At 44.6% G+C, this 21330-nt stretch overlaps 1 protein-coding gene across 3 annotated transcripts; it reads left to right on the top strand.

The window, feature by feature from the left end:
* The first annotated feature begins 1536 nt into the window (after nucleotides 1-1536).
* Nucleotides 1537-6778, top strand: CCN3 (cellular communication network factor 3). 3 transcript variants are annotated; one of them, XM_086465553.1, is made up of 5 exons: nucleotides 1537-1609; nucleotides 1697-1930; nucleotides 2170-2421; nucleotides 4265-4473; nucleotides 6482-6778. In XM_086465553.1, the coding sequence occupies exons 1-5, from the start codon at nucleotides 1537-1539 to the stop codon at nucleotides 6776-6778; spliced, it is 1065 nt and encodes a 354-aa protein (XP_086321679.1). The 3 variants fall into 3 exon arrangements, with proteins under 3 accessions (XP_086321679.1, XP_086321680.1, XP_086321678.1); XM_086465554.1 differs by having other exon boundaries at nucleotides 1537-1602; nucleotides 1699-1930; XM_086465552.1 differs by having other exon boundaries at nucleotides 1537-1930.
* The last annotated feature ends 14552 nt before the right edge of the window (nucleotides 6779-21330 follow it).

The raw sequence follows: 21330 nt of genomic DNA on the forward strand, positions 1-21330 counted from the left end.
AACCCATGCCCAAGCTGCTAATAAATTTTGAACGATCCCATGTTCCCCTTGTCTGGTCCTGCTGTTTGTGAATGAGAAAATGAAGGGCCAATATGTGACCAGAGATTACGTGTTTCTGCACCAGTAAAGTCTGCTTTCCCCAGAATGACAGGCTTCTCCTGAAACCCCGCTGTTGCCACTCAGCACCAAGAAAGGAACTGTGACTTGTGTCCAAAACAAAATTCGTATCTGCTGATTTCTGCTTTTGTGCCGAGTATTGCTTTGGCATAGAGCTACAGCAGCCTTGTAAATTCATGAGTATCACTTGTGTCATGTCTTAAGCTTAAAAGGCATCTTGTTTTCACTAGTCTGTCTACAACTTTTGTTTATTTTTCAAATATTTTCTCTTTAACAAGCCACAACAGAATCCAGTGCATATTATCTGCCCCAGACAACTGGGGATAGAGAATAACTGTATCCTAGCAAGACCCAAGAAGGCCTGCCTTGGGCTGAAGGCAATTCCTGACAAGTAAAACCCGTTAACAGATTTAGTCTCCTTTATGCACACACTATGTCCTGCACACACTAAAATGACTGCACAGCTCAGAGCACTGGAGTTACTTCTCCAAAGCATTCCTGAGGCCTGACATGTCGGCTCTGCATCTCCCACGGTTGCACAAGCCATGCGAGCACTGGGCAGCCTGTTACCATTTCAACTCATCGTGTGGCACAGAGCACGGAGGGATCCCTGAACAACTTCTGTTTCCCACCAGCCGGTATACTCACACCCCTCTGGTAATGAACACTGCCTGTGACTTGAAACTGAAGGTCATATTGAGGTGCACACATCACCCTCACAACCCCTTGTCTACGCGGGGGCCATTTGCAGCCTCCCTAATGGCCGCAAAGCTCAAGAGGCCTCACACCAGGGCCAGAAGCAGTGTAGCCCTGAGAAGTGCTTGCGCTTCGGGCGACCAGCCTCAAACACCAAGCACTGCCCAACCATAGTGGTGGAGCCAGAGACCGTGGCGCAGCCCCTCAGCAGCAGAGAGGCAGCATCGTCCTTCCTTACAATTTACAACCGGCAGCATAGCTCGTGTGGGAGATGCCAGCAGGCCAACAGCGCTGGTCAGGGGGCCGTAGGGACGGGTTGAGGGCGGCAGCCCCCGTCCCGGGGAGCCCCTCGCCTCAGGCGCTCGGCCGGCCCGACCCCCGGGAAGAGGCTGGCTCCGGTCCACTCTCCATGTAACGCCTCCGGGGAGAGGGCTCCCGCCTGTGCCGCCCGGGGCCGGGCTGGGCAGGGTCGTGCGGGCCCGGCGGGGCTGGGGCAGCGGCTCGGCGCCGCCGGGGCAGGTGGCAGGGAGCTGGAGCGGGGGGAAGCGGAGCTCCCGGCCCGGCTCCAGCTCCCCGCCTCCGGCCCTCGCTGCCCGCCGCGGGGGGGTGGTGGCGGTGGAGGGTGGGGGTGTGGGGGGGGTCCCCAACGGCCTCTATATAAGCGGCTGCAATGGCTCTGCCGGCAGAGCTGAGTGGCGCGGCAGGGAGGCGGCGGCCGGGACCATGGCGACGGGCGGCGGGCAGGGCCTGCCCGCCCTGCTGCTCCTCCTCCTCCTCCGGCTGTGCGAGGCAAGTGCGGGGCGCCCGGCGGGGCCGGCGGGTGAGGGGAGCCGGTGGCGGGGCCGGCTCCGTGACCTGGCCCTCGGGGCCGCTTTGTCCCCGCAGGTGAGCGGCCGGGAGCCGGCGTGTCCCCGGCCCTGCGGAGGGCGCTGCCCGGCCGAGCCGCCGCGCTGCGCCCCGGGGGTGCCCGCCGTGCTGGACGGCTGCTCCTGCTGCCTGGTGTGCGCCCGGCAACGCGGCGAGAGCTGCTCCCCGCTGCTGCCCTGCGACGAGAGCAGCGGCCTCTACTGCGACCGCGGCCCCGAGGACGGCGGCGGGGCCGCCGGCATCTGCATGGGTAGGTGGCGGCGGGCGGGCGGGCCGGGGGCGCCAGGGCTGGGCGGCCGGCAGGGCGTCCCCCGCCTGCGGCAGCCCTCCCCGCGGCGGTGGGGAGACCCTGCCCGGGCTGGTGCCTGCCGCCGTGTCGCTGTCCTCCTCCTCTCCCGCCTCCCCTCGGCCGTCGCGGTGTTTTGGGAGGCACGGGGAGGGTGCCGAGTGCCCTCTGTCTCAGTGAAGTGCGCTCACTTTTCTCACTAGTGCTGGAGGGAGACAACTGCGTGTTTGATGGGATGATTTATCGCAACGGGGAGACGTTCCAGCCCAGCTGCAAGTACCAGTGCACCTGCCGAGACGGACAGATCGGCTGTCTGCCCCGCTGTAACCTGGACCTGCTGCTCCCCGGCCCCGACTGCCCTTTCCCCAGAAAAGTTGAAGTCCCTGGAGAGTGCTGTGAGAAGTGGATCTGTGACCCTAAAGATGAAGTGATTTTGGGAGGTTTTGCTATGGCTGGTGAGGAAACTAAAACTGTCACAGTCGTTGTGAGGAGGAGATGGTACCATACTGGAAATATCCGTGGGGTTGCCAAATCTAAGTGCTTTGTGCAGTTGGTTTTTTCTGCTCTTTTTTTTTTTCTTTTTTTTAGAGTCACTAGTAAGTATACAGTGGTTATGAATAAAGGCAGAGGTTGGTAGGCAAAAGAAAAGATATTCAGAGGATGAGCGTGCATAGCAGTTTTAAAAGGTAATTAGCTTGAGTTAGTTCCCGGTTCTGAAATCACTGTTTATCTCGTACAGGGTAGTTCAATGAGTGGAATAAAACAGGGGCAAGCTCATAATCCTCCAAACATTATTTCCACCTCCAGATCAAAGCTGCAGTCTTGCTAGTTGCTCTGCAAGTGTACGTTGCATCATAAATACTATTATAACAGCTAAGTCTACAGGAGACGTCTTTTTTCCACTTAAATTCCCCAGCTATTACAAGTGGTCAGCATGGTAGCTAAAATGCCAGCAAATTCCTGCATGTCTGTGCTAGAGCTCTCATCATTATTGTTGGCATCAATAGCATTACAAAGTACTTGGAGAAGCAGTGGTTATAAACACAGTGAGTGGATTTGAAAAAAAAAAATCCCATTCCAAAATGCAGAACTCATAAACTGCTTTTCTGATTGAAAAAATAAAGCTACATAATATTTTCCCCATGTTTTCTTACTGAATTATGTCTTCATGCCCTTTAAATTAGACTATTAGTTCAACATGAATTTTCATAAGCTACTTTTACCGAGAGTTGAGGGCACTGCATTCTCTTCCAGTCACTGCTCTTTGTGGTCTTAAGCAGTTAGTTATGCTGAAACTCAGCTAATCCATTTGAAAAACAAGGAAGGAAGGATCCAGGAAGAAATGCTCTAATAACTTGTCAGAGTGCTATGAAGTGTCAGTTGTAAGGCACATAAGGTATAAACAAAAAGCTTGCCACCTTTCTGCTGTTTTTCCTTTTTGATTTGTTTGACAGTGACAGACTAATCTGTAAAATGCCAACAGATGGATTATCTGTGTTCTTTCTAGCACTGGCCATCCCTCTTGGGAGGACACCTTTTTGGAGCTTTACCGTGCAAAAGGCAGAAATGCTGTTGTAAGAGGAGCTGAACACCAAGAGCTATGACTGACAGCTCAGCCGTGTTGCCTCATTCTGTTTACTCCTGTGATAACCGCTGCAACAATCAATGCAGTTAATTAATTTGCATAATACAGCTTAACACTGTCATGAGGGCAGGACAATGATCAAAGTTGGCTATGGCTTTGAGTAGCTCTGATAACTCCTGGAAATTACTTCCTTCCTCCTTCCCCGCCATCACCCTGGCTATAATCTGTCAATAATTGACAAAATTGGGTGACTTTATGACTCTTGGAGTAAAGGACTTTCCTTCCATGCTATTTATTTAGATAAATCATTCAGCCTCTCTCAAATCTAATATAACTATTTTTATGACATAGCTTTAGAACAGATTTGTGATGTATCTCCATTGGAAAGATGAGGAATAAAGAGTGTTAGAGTTCTAAACTGGTTAAAAAATTGGCAATAATTCTTCAGCTGTGGACTTGAGTGAACTGAATCTAAATGCTCTGCTGATTGCACTGATATGCACCTTTCTGTTATTTTTAGATGTAGGAAGTTGCCATCCAGGGCTCCCAAGAAGGCAGCTTTTAAAATGGCTATATCCTGTCAAAAGTATGGATTTTGGACCTTTTTTTTTTTGTCTCACGTGTTTCTTCCCAGATGTGGTAGCGCTTGATTAGATACTGGGTTTTCACATGAGTTTTTCTTGTAATAAAGTTCTGTGGGGTTTTGTCTCCAGCCTACAGACAAGAGGCCACAGTCGGGATCGATGTGTCAGATTCAAGTGCCAATTGTATTGAGCAGACAACAGAATGGAGTGCTTGTTCCAAAAGTTGCGGAATGGGCTTTTCCACCCGTGTGACCAACAGAAATCAACAGTGTGAGATGGTGAAGCAGACACGGCTTTGCATTATAAGACCTTGTGAGAATGAAGAGCCATCGGATAAGGTATGCTGCAGAGTGGCAGGGGAGCAGGTTCTCTTCAGCTGTAATTCCAAGGGTGCAATATTATGGTCTAGAACACTCCAGATGCAAGCGTACGTAAATACGCCTTTTAACGTGTATGCCGCAAGCCCAGTCTTTTTGGACAGCATTAGACTTGCTGTGTTTGCTTAGTAGCTTTGTGCTGCACCTCCAGCAGGTCAAGATTTTGCCCCTCTGCTCTGCTCTGGTGAGACCTTACCCCATTGGGCTCTGGAGTCCTCAGCAAAAGAAAGACATGGACTTGTTGGAGCAGGTCCAGAGGAGGGCCACAAAAACGGTCTGAGGGATGGAACACCTATGAGGACCTGTGGGGACAGGCTGAGAGAGCTGGGGTTCTTCAGCCTGGAAAAGAGAAGGCTCTGGGGAGACCTTACAGTGGCCTTTCAATACTTGAAAGGCAGCTTATAAGAAAGATGGCTTTAAACTTTTTAAAGGGCCTGTTGTGATGGGACAAGGGGTAATGGTTTTAAACTAAAAGAAGGTAGATTTAGACTAGAAATAAGGAAGAACTATTTTACGATGCGGGTGGTGAAACACTGGAACAGGTTGCCCAGAGAGGTGGTAGAAGCCCCATCCCTGGCAACATTCAAGGTCAGGTTGGACGGGGCTCTGAGCAACCTGGTCTAGTTGAAGATGTCCCTGCTCACTGCAGGGCGGTTGGACTAGATGACCTTTAAAGGTCCCTTCCAGCCCAAACCATTCTATCTTTCCATGATAATTTCAGCCGTCCCAAACGGATCAGATGTATTGCACGTGCAGACTGTTTTGACAGCTCACACAGTCTAACTTCTGCAAATGCAATCAAACTACCTGCATGTGTACTTCAGAGCTGCTCCAATCATGCAGAATGGATATTTCAGATTTCTAGTCTGTTGAGCATCTGGAACTCCAGAGAAATGTATGAAATCCTGCAAAATCTGCTTGGATAAATTAAACTTTATCTTAATCCTTGTGATGCTTTTTCCAAAAGCAAATCCAACACTGACACTTCGGGCACAATAAATGTGTATCTAAGGGAACTGACTTTTTTTTGCTGCTTCTAAGCATTATAGAAGTGTTACTGTTGGGGAGAATAACATGCAGCTAGGTAAGAGGGCCTTCACTTTATGTAATGTTCTGAGTGTTGGAAAGCATTGCTAAAGCCTTTGCTGAACACTCTGTGCAGTTTTAAATACCATATATTGAAAAGAATATGAAAAATTTGGGAAGAGTTGTGGAGGCTTAAGAATGTTCAGAGGTCTAGAAAACATGTTCAGCTGTGGAAAAATTGATTGAACTGGACTTTTTCTGAGTGCAAGAGAATGGAGATGTGTTCTCTTAACTGTGTTCAGGTATTGCAGCCTGTGCTGAGTCCATGGGGGATAGAACAAGAAATGGTGAGTTTAGATTGCATAAAAACAAAGACATCAGTGAAAACCTTCCAAGCAGTAAGAGCAGTGTACTGTTAGGATTGTGTGGGGCAGGTGTGGAGTCTCTGCCACTGAAGACTTGCAAGGACGAATTAGACAACCCTCTGTTAAGAATAAGGTGGATAAAGCTGATTCTGCCTTGGATCACGAGAAAAGGCTATGACTTTTGACATTTGTTTTAGCCCTCTTCTCCCCCCCGCTGCCCTGAATCTAGTCGTGTAAGTTGCTCATTTGGCTTCCTGATTCTCTGGTGTAACCACAGTAGCCTGAGAAGTTTTCCAGTGTAGTTTCATCATGAATGTTGGTTTGGCTTGTTTCAGATGACAAGAATGTACTTGAATTATTTGTCATTTATTACTGGCCCAATAACACAGTGATGTCAAAGGGCAGATCTTGCAGGAGTAAGTAGCTACTGAAGTAGCTGCAGAGTCTTACTGCTGTTGAATGAGCAAAGACAACAAATTTAAGTTTTCAGAGTAGACCTATATCCCTGCATGTCGATTTTTAACTTGCTTTCTGTCTTATGCAATGATATATCTAATATCTCTTCATATTTCTCTTAGAAAGGGAAGAAATGTATCCGGACAAAGAAGTCCCTGAAAGCTGTTCGCTTTGAATACAAGAACTGCACTAGTGTGCAGACATACAAACCTCGTTACTGTGGCCTCTGCAGTGATGGGCGATGCTGTACCCCACACAACACCAAAACGATTCAAGTTGAGTTCCGCTGTCCTCAGGGCAAAGTCCTAAAAAAGCCAATGATGTTGATCAACACCTGTGTCTGTCATAACAACTGTCCTCAGAGTAACAATGCTTTCTTCCAGCTGTTAGATCCGACGTCTAGTGAAGCAAAAATATGAAAAGCATAAATTAGGTAGTGCAAAAGGTATAAATAGTTTATATAAAACTTGACCCACAATCAGGTGAATGTAACAATTGCATATGTAAAATATCTAAGATGTTTTTCAAAACAGTCTAGGCGCTTTCCTTTTTCCTGTAGTTTATTGAATACCTCATTTTACCTTTTCTTCCTCCAAATGTCTTCTATTCATTTGAAGGAAATTTTGTACCTTGGACAGAGCCTTCTTTTTTTCTTGATGGTGGCATAAAGATTACAAAGCCAGCAGCTAGACTTTCTCCTTGAGTTAAGGGGATCATGCCATGAGTTTCAGTAGCAGTAAGACTGAGCTCTTTAAGAGTAAATGGATTCCTTGGGGAATGCACGATACCGTATCACATAAGCTTCCAGGTTCTTAACTTCACTTTGCATAATGCATATAAACACTTAAGCAGTGTTCTTTTTCCATTCTAATGAACCTCTGTTTCTGATGACAGTAAAAATCTTACTGATGAAAGCATTGCGTTCTTGTGTCTTATAAAATACCTGCTATCTAAACCTCCAGCTTTCTCTGAGAATTAAGTTTGCGCATAGCCCTTGAAATGACATAGCTAAGATCTCTTATCCTGAAGTGTAGCAGATTGATAGCTGTCAGCAATTAAATTTCTCTTTGGTAACTTCACTAGCAGTCTAATCCAAAACACACTGAAGTCAGCATCTTAGAGGAACTTGGCTCTAACCAATGTGTGTCTGTAGATAAAACTATTTGGATGCAAAAATAAAATTTCTGTACATTCCTTTAAAATACTAACTGTATCATATGGTGCTTCATTTCTTAGAAAGGTGTATATGTAAATAGAAACTGTATATATTGTAATATAATTTTACTAAGTAAATAAACTGTATGTGATTCCAAATATTTTTTCCTAAAGTTGATTTTCTTAAAATACCAGCTTTTACCAGCTAAAAGTAGTGGGAAGAAAACGGGTCTGCAGACTCCTAAAATCGAAAGACCCTATCTTGTGATGTTCTTTGTGTACCTCATCATAATCATTGCCCTAACAGGTATGCAGTGTCTTGGTGCAGGAAAGGGTGAATAATTTGTGAGGCACACATTAGAAGGGAGGTTTCTTTCTGGGTAAGTTAGCCTGGGAGGCAGGACGTTGCAAATAAAGTTAGGTTTGGGTGCGGTGTGCCCTGAAACATAGTGGTGGTGGGGAAAAATAATTATGTGATTTGGTGTTCGGGTTTGGGGTCTGAAGTACCAAGAAAGTACTTAATTGGGTCTTACAGCATTTCAGCCTCACAAAAGCAGCCTGTGACCCTGCCTGTGCTGGATACTGTATGGTGATACCCCCCCGGAATATAAGGCCTGAGGGTGGTGGTTGCATGAACATTAAATCATGTACGTAACAGGACTGTGCAGATAGGTCAGAAGTACAGTTGTGCAGATATTCAGCTGCCTAGACTGTAGGACCAAGCTTAGCTTGGTGTGTGTCTCTGTTAGAGATACCAAAGAACTACTTACGCCACAACCGTTCTGTAACCATTTGGTAGGAAACTACTGTCTCGAGAAAAAAAGGCAGCAGGCCAAATCTCAGCATATTTGGCCTAGCATCCTCCTCCTCTGGAGGAGCTAGCAACCTCCTCCTCTGGAGGAGCTAGCAACCTCCAGTGTGGCAAATCCTGAGATAGACACAGGGTGTAATTCAGCTCCAGGTTAAGACTCCTAAACTTAGTGTCTTCATGCAGACATCTAAATGCCCACTTTAGCCAATGAAGCCTAAAGTAAAGCTAACTGTGAGCAAGTATCAACAGCTGACGGTTTTTTTAGTAACATCTAAGTCATCCTTAGAAGTATGAGGCCCTGGTGCTAAAACTCATACTGCTTCAGTTAAGGTTAGATAGAGCTTGGATCCTCACCTGGAGTCTTACATGGCTTTCCCTACTAACTGTGCCAGTGATAAATTTCTTTGTAGTCATTGCTGTTGTTACCGACACATCCCTGCCTGCCTTATGCTGTTCAAACAACTGGAACAAGACTAGTCTCGCCCCTTATCAGGAGTGTGCCCATCCACATGTGCACACTGCCTGCCCTTGCGCTGGTTAATTCCTAATCAGAATCACAGAATGATTTGGGCTGGAAGGGACCTTTAAAGGTCATCTAGTCCAACCCCCCTGCAACAAGCAGGGACATCTTCCACGAGAGCCCCGTCCAGCCTGACCTTTAATATTTCCAAAGATGGGGTATCAACCACCTCCCTGGGCAACCTGTTCCAGTGTGGCACCACACTCATCATAAAAAAGTGTCTTCCTTCTATTCTTTCGTCATAGGAGAGGTGTTCCAGGCCTCTGATCAGTTTTGTGACCCTCCTCTGGACCCACTCCAACAAATCCATGTCGCTCTAATGTAGAGAGTTTTTAAAGTTCTTCTTGGTTTTGCACCCCAGCCACCTTATGTGCTAAGAAATTGAGAGTGCTGGAGAGCATGAGGCCAGGACTCCTCTAGGTGTCTGAGGAGTGGTTAAGAAGCAGGTTAGAGTCTAGGAGAGAGGGAAGAAAGATTATTTAGAACCGCTTTCACGCCACATCTCTGTTTGCCCCCTCCTGAGAATCAGGCTAGTTTGTGCAATGCTGTTCTGATATCACATGCAAGCTATCGAGTATTTCTTAGCGTCATCTTGCAGATTACATGCGTCTGGATTTGCAAGAGATGCGTCAGCTACCAAGCAATGCAGCATTTGACTGTCTGGACAAATTTAAACAGTCTTTGGTTAATAAACTCAGCTAATCCTGAGTCAGGAGTAATAAGAGGGGAATGCAGTCAACCATTGATTTCCTAAAAAGTAAAATGGTTCACTCAATGACTTTATTTTGACAATTCCTCTACTCCTTTCACATCCCAAGTCATTTATACTTGTGCATCAGCTTATCATTGTTGCATTGCTTCTCCTTTATACCTCTGCTTTCCCTTCACGTTATCTAATTTTTCCCATAATTCCTTATGTTTTCCTTTTATTGGATCATAGAAGCAAAGCACAGGCACCAGGGAGAAGCAGTTCAGTAAGCAGTTTCCACTCTGCAGGCAAGTTGAAGGCTTAATCTGGGATATGAACCCACAACCCCTTGTACATTAAGATCATCCGCAGCTCTTAAGTTTGTGGGTTTTTTCCCTTCCAAAGGCAGGAGTTTAATTTCTGATATTTTTGAAGAGACATAAGCCCAGCTTCCTGCTGAGACACTTCTCATGTCTCATCCACATCAACACTCAAATGATGGATCATCCATCACTTCCTTTGAGAAGGGGACTATGTGCACTATGACATAAGAGTTCAGTTCTAACTCAGGTAACTTGTCTAGAGACATTTCCCCAGCACTTTAAACTACGGTCTCCACTTCACTACACCCAGCGCCAAAACGGCCCCTATAATCTTCCTTAGTGCTGCTCTATGTGATCTCCACATCTTCAACCTGTTTTGTGAGAAGTGAGTTGCATCACAACCTTCATGAAAGAAAAGTGCTACAGTGTTCAATCCTTATTAGTTGTCTTTATTAACACCAGAACTATTGCAATCTCCATGTCTTCTTACAATGTTGTAGCATTTCAGCAGGAAAAATATCTTTTTGGAAAGGAACACAAATGTTTGCTCTGGACAAAAGGAGCCAAAGATCTGACCTAGTTCTCCACTGTCTTTTAGACTATATGCGTAATACCAGTTCAGTGGCTATTTTTACCTCAATTCACTTGATACAACTTTTCATCTGGTATCAGCTTTGTTATATTTATTTAGAATTGTTTTACTTTAATACGGACAGTTACTATCTTAGCCTTTGGGACAATTTCAGCCTGTTCCTGCAAAAGGTCATGACAGTGATTTCATTAAAGCACAGCAGTGGTGTGTCAAACCTATGACATTTGTATAAGTAAACTCCAATGATAAAATCCTGAACCTTTCTGTTTTAGGGCTGTGATTTTCCCAAACGAACAAAGTTACATTATTCCGAGTGAGCAAAATTAAATTATTCAAACGACAGCAATTCATTTTCATATCTCCGAGGATGCCCATTTGAGCGTTTCAGGAACCTTCACTTGACATTCAATGTATGGGTCCCTACAGAGATAGGTACTGAGCATGATATGTTACGGAACAAGCACAAAATATGCTAGTTGACATGTTCATCCCATACTCTCTGAATGAATTTACCTTTCCTTTGGTAGTACCAGTCAAGGACTGTCCCAAAAATAAGCTGGTTAGAAAGTTTTTTAAAATTTATTTATTAATTTAATTTAACAGCTTTTGGTGTTAGCAAGTGGTAGGCTAAGTGCACCCTCAATAAGTGATGTTGATGATAGCTGGTGTTACCCCCTACTGCACATATACCTTGTAGGGATGTTTGTAGGTACTTCCAGGACTGTTTCATCTCTAGGACTTCAGTAAAGCAACATGTGTCTGGCATTTAATCTGCTTTGAATTTGTCTAATGCAGCAGTCCAAGACATATTGCAAATATGTCTTTTTTTTGCCTTCACTGACTATGTAAGGAGACCAGCTGTCAGCCTCCTTAACTGATGCCTGACGCTAGAGTGAAAACCTCACAGTGAGTAAAATTCTACAATTGTTTTCAGTAAGATCATGGCTTCAAACTTTCTGTTTTCCAGGAGAATCCCAGGAGTGTCACAATAAAAACTTCAGGAAAAACAGAATGTCACTGTTTTTTTTCTTTCTAGTCCAAGCTATAATTTGTCTCCATTCTATTTGTATTAATTTATAGGTGTGTGGGGAGATGGATGGGAAGAAATTTAGTTACTGTTTCAAGTCCTAATATTTATATCTTATGACAAGTTCTGAACTTCATGAAATAGCATTGTATTTCTGTCCTCTGACAACTTGCTGCATTGGAATTTATTTTTCTCCTTAATTTTTTGAAGCAATAATAAAATAATTCTTTTGTACCAAAGTTTTCTTTATTAACTCTCGTTTCAAAAAGCCATTCTAGTTATGTCTACCATGCTAAACTTTGTAAGATGAGCTGCCTGGTGCAGGCAGGAAATTTAGTGTGAACTGAGGGAAATTTCTGGTCTGATTTTCCCATTACCAGTCCCAGTACATGTGTTACATGTACACACCTGTTCTCTGTGAACATCAGAGATACTACGCTGATACCAGTCAAGAGATCTACCACGCAGCTGTGAGAGGAACGGTTTACTTGCAAATATCTAGTAAATATGTTTTATATGTGTTTAAATCCCTGCAGTTAACATTGTTATTCCTGTAAATATGTGAAGTTAGAGCTAACAGCCTGTTTCTTTATCGTTAAGCAAATCTTTACAATCTCGTGTTCTCTCCATGAACTATAGAGGGAGCCCAGAAGGCTGCGTGCCAGGGAGCTTGCTGGAATAACGTGAAATTAATCTCACACTAAACTTCTCCGTATAGAGAAACAGCAGGGAATAGCCATTGCTGATTAATTAATTTAATTGAACGACTTGTATATTAGCAAACAGGAAAAAATACTTATTTATATCCCAAGAAACGGGTTTATCTGCCCTGGACATGCAAGTGGTCACATTAAAATAATGAAGAAAAGTGCCCTACTGACATGAAATGCTTCAGTGTTCATGGATGTAGCCTAGTTGTTGTTATTCTCAATGTTAGAATAAAATATTGACCCCAAAATATTGCATTTCAGTTCATACAGGGAGACCTGCATCTCTGGTCTCCTAGGTTGTGTCTCCTCTTCTTTAGCCCATCATCCTATCAGCATGTGCCAAGTCTGTTTTCCACCCTCTTTCATATTTTTCCCATGCTTTCCTCCGCAAAACTCTCTTTTTATCCCAGTTCTTAAAGCCCACTCCTTATTATTCACTTCTACAGTGCCCTCAAGTTGTACATTAAACATGCAATCCCATCGCCAGAGGCTTTCCCCGTGCAACCCGTACATCCTGCCTTCTCCCTTTCTCCATGAGTCTTGTTATGTCCATTGCGGTTGCAAAAACATTTGCTTGGAGCCAATCAGAGCTTTTTGAAGCATATAAAATTTATTTTTGCTGAAGGTAAAGAATATTTTAAAGGATATAATAAAGGATATTCTGAAGTGGAGAAGGTGTGCTAAGGGGCAGCGCAGGGGTGGGGCGGGGCACGGAATTTGCTCTCCTGCACCACTGGATCTGGCTCTTTAGAAACCCAGGCTCAGCACCTCATGTTGCCTGATTCGGAGAAATTAAGAAAGAAAGAATCTATCCATTAGGCCAAACAGAGACTTGAGCCCGCACATAGCCCTGACTGTGCTCTGACAACCAGGACAGAAATATAAATACACTAGCTCCTGTGAAAGGTTGCTAGTTTGGGTTATTTTGCCTTTTTTCCCCCTCTGTTTTTAATTAAACAGTTGTACTTCAATAGAAAGCTGGCTTTTTGTGCAAAAAGAAGCAAATCCCAGAAATCCTTGCAGATTGAGGCAGAATTACATCCTCTGCACTGCCTGCATAAACTACAATCATCGAAATGCTTGAAAAGTTGTAGCCTCACCATTTTGCAAAACCTGTATCTTCAGACTGTAACGTGTTAGGCTGTCTGCTTCAGAAACAAAATGCACCTCTTTGGGGAAAAGAATCAGGCTTTCAACATTTTGAAAATATATACCCTTAGCACCCTGCGGCTAATGTGCTCACTCTCTGGGATATGAGTTTGTGATTGTACATTAAACTCTGTTGTTCTCATACTAGGACCATGCCAAGGGCCATGCTAAGGGCTGCCTTTGCCACCACCGCATTCCTTAGGAGGAAGACGAAAGAGCCTGTTACTTGGGGCCAGAATTACAGACACCATTTCCCTTCAAATTTACACTAAAATAGGGGGTTCAGTGGGACTGCCCGGTTCACCTCCAAACCATGGAGAAGGGGGACACCTGGTGGCTACAGGCCATTTTGTCTTAATGATGATAAACTGGGCCTGCTCCTGAGAGTGAGTATGCATCCAGGAGGATGAGGCCAACTGACGTTACTTAGGACAGCTGTCACTGGTTACGGGGGCATTAACAGTGAGGGAGGACAGAAGCCTGGATAGCTGTCGGATTTTTAAATGTATGCAAATTACTATTAGCATTAGAGAATCAGAGAATCAGAGAATGGTTCATGTTGGAAAGGAATCTAAATATCATCTCATTCCAACCCCCCCTGCCATGGCCAAGGACACTTTGCACTAGACCAGGTTGCTCCAAACCCCATCCAGCCTGGTCTTGAATGCTGCCAGGGAGGGGGCAGCCACAGCTTCTCTGGGCAACCTGTGCCAGTGTCTCACCACCCTCACAGGAAAGAATTTCTTCCTAATATCTAACGTAAATCCACCTTCTTTCAGTTTAAAGCCATTACCCCTTGTCCTATCACTTCAGTCCCTGATCAAGAGTCCCTCCCCACCTTTCCTGTAGGCCCCCTTTAAGTACTGTAAGGCTGCTCTAAGGTCTCCCCAGAGCCTTCTCTTCTCCAGGCTGAACAATCCCAACTCTCAGCCTGTCCTTATAGGGGAGGTGCTCCAGTCCCCTGATCATCTTCGTGGCCCTCCTCTGGACTCACTTCAACAGGTCCATGGCTGCCTTATGTTGGGGCCTCCAGAGCTAAACAGAGTACTCTAGTGGGGTCTCACGAGAGTAGAGTAGAGGGGGAGACTCACCTCCTTCAACCTGCTGGTCACTCTTGATGCAGCCCAGTATGTGATTGGCTTTCTGAGATGTGAGTGCACATTGCTGGCTCATATTCAGTTTTTAGTCAACCAACATCCCCAAGTCCTTCTCCTCAGGACTGCTGTCAATAATGATGGAATAAAAATCATAATTCATATTATAATAATTATGGCAGGCCCCAGCCCCTTCAGGGACCTTGTTTGCTTGGTGTAGGTATACAATGCAGAAGAAATTTTCTTGTCCCAGAGACTTTCCAATTAAGTGGGAAAGACACAAAGGATGAAGGGAAGGAGAGGCCATTTTCTCTGGTTAGCACACAAGGCACTAAAAGCTCGTAACATATGACCAGCTTCCTCCCCACCACACACAATTTGTGGTAAAAACAGGAAATGAGCCCATTTCTCCTAAGTCACCATCTATAGCCCTAACCACAAAGGCTGTTCTCCTCCTCTTAGCTTTACCCTTTCAAGTCCACTCTGCACTTCAGAGGATTATGTTGCAGAGGAAATGAAGCAATATACTTTCTTTTTAGAGAACCGGAGGAGTATCAGGCACTGTATAACACCTTTATGGACTAGAAGAGCAACGAGCTCAAGGAAAATTATGATCTCAGGAATGGTGACTGTTCGCACCATCAGGAAAAGGCTGCTCTCTGTGTATGATATGGATGTACTTAAGACAGTCTTCTATTGATTGCAAACAATCGTGTTTTGAGTTACACATTGCATGGTGGAATATGGCTTTGCATCTCTCTTCTTTGGGATGCTTGTGGACCAGATGCTCATCTCTCACTTGCACTGACCATTAGTCAATGTGGCTGATGAATCTTTCCTTTTCCAAGCTGTAGTGAACATTTTAGCTTATACATCGGTGTGAAAAAAACATGAAGTCTAGGGATCAGTATTTGCAGCCCACGTACAGCGGCAGAACCATGACTCTGTAGAGTGACAAGGAAGACCAGGAGCCCCGCAGCTGGGAAGTGAGTTCCAGCCCCACTTCCCATATGCTTGGCACACAAAAAAAAGGAAGAGTGAAGTTTCTTTTGCAACCTTCAGGCCTGCATGAAGCAGGAGGGGAGAGGGAAGGGCAAGAGCATAGTTTTGAGAGAGATAGAAAGCCTCAAGCCAGTTGTAGCTGTTACACCAAGTCTTTCGAGGTATCTGTGCTCTTTCATTTAAGCTGACTTGGGCTTTTGGTTCCTGGAAAGAGCTGATATGTTCTTTCTTTAATTCATGTTTGTCCAGCATTTTAAAGCGACTCCCCGCCCCCGCCCCCCCCCCCCCCCCCCAAAAAAAAAAAAAAAAAAAAGAATCTGTTGAAATGCAAGTGCTGAGCTTTACCCAGCTTTTCAGTATTTCCCTGAAAAGAGGTTTTCCAGATTTACCACGAGGGGGAGGCAGCTGAAAAATTATCAGACACCCATTCTTAGAACATTTTTTTTTTGTGAAAAAGATACAGGGACATCTGCAAAAAGAGTGCAAGCAAATCTCTTTTCAGGCTTAGAGAAAATATTAACCTTTTCATGGCTGTTATCAATTTATAGCCTTTTAAGTAAGTTTTAATTTTTTAGATCTTATTAATTGCAGTTAGAATAAAATTCAGCATTTTCCAGAGGAAGGAAATCTCCTAATGGAAATAATCATTTGCTTCTATATATGGAGTGAAAAAATAGAAATAGATTCTCCAGAATTTAAATCAACCAGCAAGTGCGTGCTGCATGTTTGATATGAAGCAGATCAAAGAAAAAAACTTTTTAAATTTCAGGTGTGGTATACTACACATTGAATCAAAAAAGACATACTTATATAAAAAAAAAGCAGCTGTTTTCTCTTTCTAGTAGAATATTCTATACACTGCAAATCTGATCCTCAACCTCATTAATTTGCTATGTGTCTGAAATGGAACTTTTAAGGACATAAGTAGCAAAACCTAAGAACATGAAAAGACTTAAAGCAATAGCCAAGATCACCAAAAACTTTCTACTGCCCACAGCACCAGCAGACAAGGCAAAGAAAAAAGCCAGATGAGGCAGAAAGAGGCCAACTCCCTTTCCCATGGTCTTCATCAGATCAGTGGCAGATCCAAAAATATGAAGTACTAGCAAGGCATCTCTTGGATGATTGTTCAAGTGATGAAAATAAAAGGAGGTTTCTCTGGGAAAGAACAACCCCATGTACCAGTATAGATTGGGGACTGAGCTGTTGGAGAGTAGCGTAAGGGAAAGGGACCTGGGGGTCCTGGTGGACAGCAGGGTGACCATGAGCCAGCGATGTGCCCTCGTGGCCAAGAAGGCCAATGGCATCCTGGAGTGTATTAGAAGGGGTGTGCTCAGTAGGTAGAGAGAGGTTCTCCTCCCCCTCTACTCTGCCCTGCTGAGACTGCACCTGGAATATTGTGTCCAGTTCTGGGCCCTCAGTTCAAGAAGGACAGGGAACTGCTGGAGAGTCCAGCACAGAGCCATGAGGATGATTAAGGGGGTGGAACATCTCCCTTCTGATGAAAGGCTGAGGGAGCTGGGTCTCTTTAGCTTGAAGAAGAGGAGACTGAGGGGTGACCTCATTAATGTTTATAAATATGTAAAGGGTGAGTGTCAGGAGGATGGAGCCGGGCTCTTCTCAGTGATGGCCAATGATAAGACAAGGGGCAATGAATGCAAGTTGGAGCATAGAAGGTTCCACATTAACATAAGGAAAAACTTTTTCACTGTGAGGGTGACAGAACACTGGAATAGGCTGCTGAGAGAGGTTGTGGAGTCTCCTTCTCTGGAGACATTCAAAAGCCGCCTGGCCGTGTTCCTCTGTGACTTACTCTAGCTGTTCCTGCTCTGGCAGAGGGCTTGGACTAGATGATCTTTTGAGGTCCCTTCCAACCCCTAACATTCTGTGATCCTGTGATTCAGTCTCTCTCTGATGACTGTACTTCAACAAGCCACGGACCATTCAAAGTCCAAGGCTGATGTGAGTACAGAGCTATGAAAAGCAGCTGAAGAACCCTTTGGGAACACTAATTATGAGTGTATGAGAAACAGTCTTCTCCCCTGTGTGAGACACGAGTCTATCAAAGATTGTCATTCAATAGCAAGCCGGCAGAATAGGCCACATTTAAAAGCTATAATGAATAACCTCAAAAGAAACCCTTATAAAGTCTCAAACATGCGCAAGATACTAGCCAAGGGCTTAATAAAATACACAAGCCCCACACCAAAAAAACAGACAAAACAAACAGAAACTTATGGCAACTCCAAACATAACAAGATGGACCTCATAAGGAGGAATTAACAGTAAATCTCTCAATAACTTGCCTTTCTTGGCCAGAGGTCTGCTATCTCCCCAGGGTATGGAGCACAGAGAAACCAAATTAAACTGTGGTTATCTGATGTCTCTGGTGAGATTCACTTCGTCCCACGTCAGAGCTCAGTGGGTAGCTAAAGCCCAGGGCCGGGAGTCAGAAAGTCTGCGTTCAGTTCCCAGCTCTGCCACAGGCTTGCTGTGTAGCACTGGTCTACTTACTCAGCCTTTGTTTGCCTCAGTTTCCACAGCATAAAAAGTCATGGATTGCAACAGTGCTGCAGTGCAGGATGATGCTGCAAAGCCCAGATCAGGGCTGCTCGCACACCCGCCAGGTCAAGGGGGGTAACCACTGTCAAAATTGCTAGTTTCTAGATGTTCACCATCACATATTTTTGAGTTCCTAGGATTCCTGGCAGAGAAGGATGGCTTTCAGATCAGCCTTGTTCTATAGACAGTGGCTTAAGTGATTACTGCAAGATGTGGCACTTCTTAATTGCAGGAGGCTGGCGTGACTGCATGTTGAGCAGTGTGGTGAGGGGAGACCACAGAGCAGCACCCCATCCCAGGAGCCCGAGGCCATGTTGCACAGCGTGGCACTAACAGGGTTGGACAAGGGGCTGCGCTCCTTCAGTACCCTGCTGAGCTGCCTGACTGTGTTTTCTGCCTATTAAAGACCACGAGTTGCTCAAGCCACAGCTGTAGGAGCAGCCTGCTGAGCCGCAGAGAACCGGGGCCGTATCATATGGCAGCTATGATGGGGAACAACTGTGTAACCTTTGCAATATGTCACCACTGAAAAGGTATCTTCACCCCCGCAGTTACATGACACCGTCCGCGGCAGACCCAGCCCCAGATGATGCGCATTTTATGCCCCCTGTGATCCATGCAGTTTACAGATGGTATCTCACGGCCTCGGGTAAACTCAATTTCATAGAAAAGAAATCTTGCAAGAAATTCTCAAACCCTCGTGCAGATCTATAATGTCACTTGGCAAGGTCTCTTCCCATTAGGCGCAGTCGTTTCCCATATTACCACGAAATTAAAATCCCACATCCAGCCCAATTTGTGATGTAGGTATACATAACCACACAGAGAGGAATTTGCAGAAAGCCTGTGGGAAGAGAGAGCTGCAGCCAAGGGCAAAGGGCATGAGGCTGGCATGTAGGAACATGGACAACAGTGAGCTAGATCCTGGCACAACACTGGGATTTATCCTGATTGAACTTTACATAAAATCACACGGGGGAAAGTCAACAGAGCCTCTCCAATGCACAGAAGATCAGGCAATCAGCCTTCAAAAAGACTGCTGCAGAAGGAAGTATCTACATTAAAAATTAAGTCCATTTTAAAAGAGAACAATTAATGCTATTGCAAATTCAAGTCCTCTCAATCTAGCAATGCCACTAATAAAGCTGCCTGTGTGAGGTGTGGTTCAAACAGGTTCCCTCATCAGTCGCACCCCTTATTTGCTTTGTTGAGTCTTGATCTTACAATCCCCACAGCAGAAAGTAACCAGGAACTCACGTCTTACCTGGGATCTGTGGTCAAAGCAACTACTGTGAAACCCAAGAGCCTCCCTCTGAAGATACTGGGTGTACTGGGTATAGCAGCTGCAGGAGGCTCCATGATGACAAAACAAGGGGCCAAGGCAGTAGGAGCTGGTTTTCCTTTGCAGACAAACAGGGAAGTAAGCTGTATGAGCCAAACAATCTATGCTATCTCTGAAATAAGGTGAGATCAGCCAGGCAGGAGATGGAAAGGCTGTAGTGGAGATGTCCTTCTTGACTACAGACCAAACATGGGAAAGGTCAGCGGACACCACAGTCGCTTTGAGTGATTATGGGAACATCCTGGTTCCTCTGGGCATTTTTTCTCTGCCAGATCCACATTTTTTATCTTCAAGGTCTTCACTTCCCTTCAAGGGAAGGGTTAAAGGAAGTGAGCAAGTAACTCATTTATAATGGTCTCCTCATCATCCTCAACATGGGACTCATTCACAGACCCTACCTGGTTCAAAGCACCAGTTTCATCAGCTTTGAGACATATGCTATCTCATGGAAGTATGAATTAAGGCTTGAATTTGTCCCTTTGGAAAAATTAATGAATTAAGTAACTTCAGACTGTTTTATTGCATTTAAATAGCCAAAATTACTTGCAATGGTTGACAATCATTAAAACAGACAGTGGTTATATGGATTGTAATTCAACGGCTTGTGTCACAGGAAGTGCTTTCCTTTATTTATAACATCAGTCACATCTTCTCTCCTATGATCCCTCAGAGCCTCTTTTTTACCCTCGTGCTTTTTTTGACATGGACTCTTTATAGGGCCTGCCTGGGGCCTTTGCTTTCACAAGGTCCTCGTTAGATGTTTCACATGAAGATGTCATTTACCTTTCACTTCTAGCAATACAACAGGACAACATAAGACAAGAATAGGAGACTGGGAAGCTAGAAGTGATAGAAATGTATTAATGAGGTATCTGGGTCATCACCCAGCAGAAAGGATGCCAAGGACCACAGGAATCTTCGTGAGTTTTTCTGTGTGCATAGAGGAGCTCTGCACAGGGGACACTTCCCATAAATTACTTTGGCAGCTGAGATACATGTAGTGAGGACCAGTCCTCCAGCCTTCTGGGCTCTCTTTGTTGTGTGCCATTTGCAGGTCTGTTTTCCACTGTTTGATTTCATGTATTTGAAGTTGTTTGATATTTGCATCCAGGAAATCATTACAAGACAATTGTATCAAGATGCGTTTTAATACACTTTTTTTTTTTTTCCCAGGCAGTCCCTCTATCCGCCTCCCAAGTCCCAGAATCATACCGCACACATAAATAAGAAACAGGGTTGTGAAGTTACCTCCAATGTGATGTGGCCCAGACCCAGCCTCTAAAGCCTGTGTTGTTCAGTCTGACCTACACCAAAAGGAAATATAAAACCTGATCCCTGATGCCCACACAGTGCTGTGGGTAGCGAGCCAGCCTGAGCACAACCCTGTCACTGCATCTTACAGTCTCTCTGCAGAGCAGTACTGTTTTGATCTGCTTTCTGGATCCTGAGAGCTCTGAATAAAAGACAATTGTACAAACAATATTTTTTTTCTTCACAGAAAATGTCAGTGGTTTAATTGCAATAGAGATAACAACAACAGCACGAAAAGAAAAAAAAAACCCACAAACAAATCTGTGTTCTCTTAAACTATACATGTAAAATGTACCCAAAATAAAGTTCCACAGCATCTCACAGACTGCAATGAAGTTGTCACCAGAAGAGAGTTGTCCCTAACATGACCACATTGTAGACACTTCTAAACTTTGAGCGATTTTGGCTTTGAGATTTACTGTTTCAGTTCTGAATTTTACTGTTTCAGGTGGAGAGTCAAGAAACGGTATCAGATGGCACACACAAAGCAGGTACTTAGCTGAAACAAAAATTGTTGAGACTTACAGAAAATGCTTTCCGAATAAGAGAGATTAAAATCTCAGCATAATCTTTCTCCAGGTATTTTTAAAATATTTATATCACCCCTCGGAAACAAACTGTATTACCTGTGCCTTGCTCTGATGCAATATAGATCACGATAAATTATAATAACAACAACAATAGA

This window comes from Leptosomus discolor, chromosome 5, assembly GCF_034619465.1.
Source record: "Leptosomus discolor isolate bLepDis1 chromosome 5, bLepDis1.hap2, whole genome shotgun sequence".
Lineage (NCBI taxonomy): Eukaryota > Metazoa > Chordata > Aves > Leptosomiformes > Leptosomidae > Leptosomus > Leptosomus discolor.